This window comes from Terrapene carolina, unplaced genomic scaffold (assembly GCF_002925995.2).
Source record: "Terrapene carolina triunguis isolate 2854851 unplaced genomic scaffold, T_m_triunguis-2.0 Scaffold21677, whole genome shotgun sequence".
NCBI classification, from domain to species: Eukaryota; Metazoa; Chordata; order Testudines; family Emydidae; genus Terrapene; species Terrapene triunguis.
The window spans coordinates 6,539-12,402 of record NW_020686028.1 but is presented as its reverse complement, the minus strand read 5'-3'; the positions used below and the strand labels follow the sequence as shown (position 1 = coordinate 12,402).

Here is a 5,864-nt window from a genome sequence, read left to right as displayed (position 1 = left end):
CCCCCCCCCTCTGACCGGGAGGGGGGTAATTCCCGCCCGCCCCCAGCCCTGGTGCCGCGGGACCCTGCGCGCGGGAGCAGCCCCTCCCCCCGGGGTTTTAACCCCCGCGCGCTGCCCCGCGTCACAGCGCCCCTGGCACGCGCAGCGCGGGGGGAGGGGCATGTAGCCGGCGGCCCCAGCAGCGGAGCAGCCCCTGGGGGCGGGACCTGTCCCACTTCCGGCCGCCGGGGCTGCCCCCTGACAGGCGCTTCCGGCCCCGCCATGCGGATCCGCGTGTAGCGACGCAGCCCGACGAGGGGCGGGGCTAAGGCCAGCCACAGGCACTGCCCGGGCGGGGTGGGGGTGGGGACGCGGTTTCGCGCTACAGACACGAGTCTCCCTAGCACGGCGCATGCGTGAGGCGAGGGGCTCCCGCGGCTCCCACACGGTCACTTCCGGCGCGCAGGAGAATATGCTTCCGGGTCACGCCCTCCTCCCCCCGCAGTCTGGGCACGGCTCTGGTGTCCGGTGAGTGGAGCTGGCCTGGAAGTCCCGCCCCCCTAAGCCCCGCCCCTCTCGGCCCCAGCCGGGAACCCCGCCCCCTCATACCCCTGGAGCCCCATCCCGGGTGCGACCCCCCCTCAAACCACGTGCACCGCCCCCCCCCCCCCCCCGCGCCATGTCCACGCTCTTCCCCTCGCTCTTCCCGCGCGTCACCGAGTCCCTCTGGTTCAACCTGGACCGGCCCTGCGTGGACGAGAACGAGCTGCAGCAGCAGGAGCAGCAGCACCAGGCCTGGGTGAGCGGCGGGGTCCCGCGGGGGGCGCTGCCCCTGGGCCCAGGGACCGCCCGGGCTCCGCCGGGCCTGGGGAGCGGGGCCGCCTTCGAGGGAGATGTAAAACCAAGGTCCTGGGCTCCTGTGGTCGTTAGATGCCCCCTGGCAGTTGTGTTGTGAGCCCCAGGGCCGGTGGGTGATCGGTGCAAATTCACAAAAAGAGCAGGAGTCCTTGTGGCCCCTTAGAGACTAGCAAACTTATTTGAGCCTAAGCCTTCGTGGGCTACAGCCCACTTCATCGGATGCATAGAACAGAGCCTGTAGTAAGACGAGATCTATACCTACAGAACATGACACGGTGGGAGTAGCCATACCAACTCAGCGGGAAAAAAACAAACCTTTGTAGTGATAATCTCCATGGCCCATTTCAGACAGTTGACAAGAGGTGTGAGGATACTTAACGTGGGGAAATAGATTAACTCTAAGGTGCCACAAGTGGTCCTGTTCTTTTTGCGGCTATAGACTAACTCGGCTGCTATTCTGAAACCTGTGTAAATTCAGCCTGTGGTTTCAGTTGGATCCAGTCTTCTCCACTTGCTGGCCTAAGCACATAACACAAGGCAACTTTTTAAACAGCTGCCACCCAGAAGTGGCTGCATTTCAGCGGCACTTTATCCTTCAATCTTTCGTGACCCAAGCGCTCCAGATTACTTAGCAGCTGGCATAATGGATCAGACAATTGTTCCATCTACTCTGGCGTCCTGCCTCTGCCAACGGCCACTCCTGGATGTTTTAAAAGAAAGGGTATAGCCTTATTGCGCAATACCTTCCCAGGGAAAACCAAGGCTGATTTTTATCCCCCTCAGACAGTTGATTTGCAGGGTACTGTGCCGAGGCGTTGTGTAGCATCAGCTTTTTCAGACTGACTTTCCTCTGGCTGTTTTCCCCCCCAGCTGCAGAGTATTGCCGAAAAAGACAATAATTTGGTCCCTATAGGAAAACCTGCCTCCGAGGTAAGAATCCTGGCGCCCTTTTCCTGTGCTGTAGGGTTTTGGTTGTTAAGATCTGGAGGTTGTGCGGTTAACAATCCAATGTGCTGGGTTTTTAACTGGCTAAACAGGTGCACATAACTTCCTGCTGAGGATTCTGGGTAGTGTAGTCCAGTAGAGCGCTCACCTGTGCTGAGTAGTACTATAACTACAGCCCCATGAAATTATTGTTATTGGTTTTTTTGCGGGGGGGGGGGGGGGGGGTTTTTGTTTTGTTCCATTTTATCCATGGGGGGGTCGGGGGGAATTGGGTCTTGCCCCTGGGGGGAGGTGGGAAGCCCAGAGGGGGCGGGGCATTGGGTCTTGCGTGGTGGGGAGAGACCCAGGGGGGTTGCAGGGCAAGCCCACCCCACAGCAGCGCCTCCTGTCCTGCATGACTGGGCCCGGTTCCCTGCTCGGAGCGTTGCAACATGGCGCACAGGGTCAGCACCGCTGAGGTTTGGCCTGGCCTCCCCTCCGTCGTGATGACAATGGGGTGGCCAGGCCAAATTTGAGTGAGTGGCGCTGCAGCCCTGTGTACCTGGGTGCAATGTCCAAAGCAGGGAGCCGGGCCCAGCCCCTTGGGAAAAGAGCCACTTCTGCAAGTGAATTTGTTTAAAAGAGAACTGGATAAATTCATGGCGGTTAAGTCCAGTAATGGCTATTAGCCAGGATGGGTAAGGAATGGTGTCCCTAGACTCTGTTTGTCAGAGGGTGGGGATGGATGGCAGGAGAGAGATCACTTGATCATTACCTGTTAGGTTCACTCCCTCTGGGGCACCTGGCATTGGCCACTGTCGGTAGACAGGATACTGGGCTGGATGGACCTTTGGTCTGACCCAGTACGGCCGTTCTTATGTTTTATTTTGTGTTAGTTCCTATTTGCAAAAAATCCGTGGGGCCCTAACTATAATTAGAGCCACCACTAGAGGGCGCTGGAACACTCTGTTCACATGTGACTGCCAGGGGCTCCTTGGGGGTCAGCTCCTTAGAAGCTCCCAGTGATCTGGAAAATGACGAGACCCTCCACCCCTCCCTCAGGCTGGGAGCACCAGGGAGGCCATACGCTCAGCCCACAAGGTGGAGGGGCTCACTGTATTCCCACTAGCCACCGCCTCTGGAAAGGAGGTCTCCATGAAGCGAGACCCTGGTGGGGAGGAGGGACAGATTCCATGCTAGGAAGCGGGGTGAATGGGAAGTGATCTGCTGTACTCTGCGACTCTCCTGTGTTCGTTAGTGGTGCGGTTCCTCCATGGGTCTGATGCTGAGTGGGGAGGGAGTGTCTCCCACCCCCGCCTGACCAGCTCACCACCCTTGGTGTGGAACTGAACTACAGGCTATGGGAGATCTGTGGGCCCCAGCATGTGGGTGGGTGAGCCGGAAGGGCTGCTGAGAGGAGGGAGAGTGCTGTGGGAGCTGAGGGCACTGAGTGCTGGTGCAGGGGGTTCTGGGCCAGAGGACGGGTTGATTCCTAGGGTTGGGGGAGGGAAAGCCCCGCCACGGGAGGCAAGAGCTGCAGAGCCGGGGGAATGGGGCTTAAGGGCCGGCTGGGGAGCGGTGCTGCAGGGGGCTGACAGCTGTGGGTTACCCTGGCGTCTGCAGCATTACGATGAGGAGGAAGAGGAGGATGACGAAGACGATGAAGACAGTGAAGAGGATTCCGAGGACGACGAGGACATGCAGGACATGGACGAGATGAACGATTATAACGAGTCCCCGGACGATGGGGAGATCAATGAGGTACGTTGGGGTGGGGCCTGGTGAACCTCAGCAGCCGAGCCACTCTCGCGTCCACAGATCCCAGCGCGTGGGGGGACACACAGAGAGGTGGCTGGGATCTGTGGACGCGACACCACCCAGCTACGTCCATCCCCCAGCAGGGAAAGCAGCGATACCCAGGCAGGGGAGCAGGACAGGTCAATCTGGGAGTTTCCCTAGCACCCCCGAACCCCACGTGGGAACGAGCTGCCTGATCATCCAACCCCAGCTCCAGTCTCTGTTCCTGACACTGGGCTGATGAAACAACCTGCACAGATGCCTCACAGGACCCCCCATCGCAGGGGTCTCCAGGCAGCTTCCTCTCACTTTCTCAGCCCTGCTGGTAAATCCCTCCCCCTTGCTGCAGGAGCCCTGTCGGGAGCCGGGAGAGCTCCAGGGATTGGTATTATTTCCGGAGACCGGGAGCAATTCCAAACGGTCTCAGTGACTTTTCCAGTCACCCCCCGGGAGCTGGGGAATATCACTGTCCCAGGGCTTGGCTACACTTGCGAGTTAGAGCGCATTAAAGCAGCCCCGGGTGCCCTAGCTCACTCCCCGCCCTCGCTGGCAAGGCACGTAGAGCGCTCTGACTCCAGGGCTACAGCACTCCTGGTATTCCACCTCGGCGAGAAGATTAACACTTGTTGCACATTGGCTGAAACGCCCGGGTGTCAGTGTGAACAAGGTGTTGCATTACTGCGCTCTGATCAGCTGCAAGTGTCTGACAGACTGGGGCACAAAGATGCTGGTTTGTCCCATGTCACTTAGCAGCGGAGTTGAGAATAGAACCCAGGAGTCCTGCCTCCCATTTCCCGTCTCTCCCTCCCACAACGTGTCCCTTCTGAGGGCCAGCCTCACTGTGGGCTATCCGCTGGGAATGGACTTGGGAAAGCTGAAGGACTATCCTTCCTGTGTCGTTTGCCCAAGGTGGACATGGAAGGAGCTGAGCAAGACCAAGACCAGTGGATGATCTGACCCGGCTGCATCTTGACCAGGTTAAAGGCTGCTGGCGTCCGCTGGAGCTGAAAGAGGGTAGGAGAGCTCTCCTTTCTGGCTTGGCATTGCCTACGGGCATCAGATGGGACGGCTCGTCAGCACAGGGTCTGATGAACAGCAGCACTTGGAAGCCCTGGTTAGGGAAGTGTCCCTACTGCTGTCTGTCTCGTGATTATTTTGTGAACAGAATCTGGCTCAGCCTCAGGCCCCACAATGGAGCCAGCTGGAGAGAAGCTTTCGGTCTCAGCGCCTGCCCATGTTACCTGCGCCAGGGCAGCTGCTGTTAACGTACAGCTCTACATGGGATCACGGGACGACCGGGGTGGGACAGAGCAGCCGGGGCTGGCTTTGTGCGTCTCTGGCGCTCACAGAAATGTGGGGGGTTTCCAATAAATAACACTTCAAAACAATTCTTCGAGGTTTTTTAATAGTAGTATTACAGTAGCACCTGGAAGTTCGCCCAGGATTAAGGCCCCAGTGTGCTGGATGCTGTACGTATATTTAGTAAGAGACCGTCTCTGTCACTTCATATAAAGGGGCATCGCCCTAGCATAGAGCCAGTGACCCAGGGAGCCGTTCTCATTTCACCTAATGGAGAGTAACCGGGATGCTCACCTGTCATTTCATTCCCAAAGTGACACATCAGAGAGCGCTTTACAAACCCCACTGTAACGTCAGTCTATCGCACTGGGCCCAGGAAGTCCCCGGCGGCCAGGCAGTTTAGCTCAGCAATAAGTGGCCCGTCAGTGGCTTTGTTACAGTCCAAAAAACAGACAAAACCAACATGTTTCTCATGGGTTGGCTCACACGGCCACATCTGGTCAGCAGCCTTTGCAGTCAGGATGCCCTGAGATAGGCCCCCGATTGCCGTGAGGCAGGAGCCCAGTGCACGAGTCGTGTAGATATGGGTGTGACGTTACGCCCCGTATTCTTCATAGAAATAGGGTTATGATACGAATATGGTATAACTAAGAGAGACTGTGCAAGATGGGTCTTGTACGATATCAGTGGAAAGGTTATGATTTACTGAATGTGTTTATCCAATTTGTATGCATGTATCATTGCTGTATCTGAAGCTGGGAATATTGACCATGTCTCTGTATTTCAAATGGGCTACGTTGGATGAGGCCAAACAATGTTAGTGGCTTATTGAGGAAATGCACGCAAGCGCTACCCCAGGAACTGTGTGCAATAGAAACCTCTCAGAGATAGCTCTACAGAATGGGAATTCTTTGACCCAGGTCACAGCAAAAAAGCTTTCCAGTAAGTGGGGGGAAGATATAAAAGAGGGACGATGACAACGTGAGGGGTCCTCACTCTCCCTACAA

At 57.3% G+C, this 5,864-nt stretch overlaps 1 protein-coding gene across 1 annotated transcript; it reads left to right on the top strand.

Moving 5' to 3' along the window:
* Positions 1 to 652: 652 nt before the first annotated feature.
* Positions 653 to 5,579, top strand: ANAPC15 (anaphase promoting complex subunit 15). The gene is made up of 4 exons (XM_024212853.3): positions 653 to 778; positions 1,708 to 1,767; positions 3,385 to 3,522; positions 4,468 to 5,579. The coding sequence occupies exons 1-4, from the start codon at positions 659 to 661 to the stop codon at positions 4,513 to 4,515; spliced, it is 366 nt and encodes a 121-aa protein (XP_024068621.1). The 5' UTR covers positions 653 to 658; the 3' UTR covers positions 4,516 to 5,579.
* The last annotated feature ends 285 nt before the right edge of the window (positions 5,580 to 5,864 follow it).

Bases quoted from the DNA above. Each gene is read 5' to 3' on its own strand.
- ANAPC15 (XM_024212853.3), top strand. From the start codon at position 659: ATGTCCACGCTCTTCCCCTCGCTCTTCCCGCGCGTCACCGAGTCCCTC. The intron at 779-1,707 runs GTGAGCGGCGGG...TTTCCCCCCCAG, and splicing joins AGCAGCAGCACCAGGCCTGG to CTGCAGAGTATTGCCGAAAA. The intron at 1,768-3,384 runs GTAAGAATCCTG...TGGCGTCTGCAG, and splicing joins TAGGAAAACCTGCCTCCGAG to CATTACGATGAGGAGGAAGA.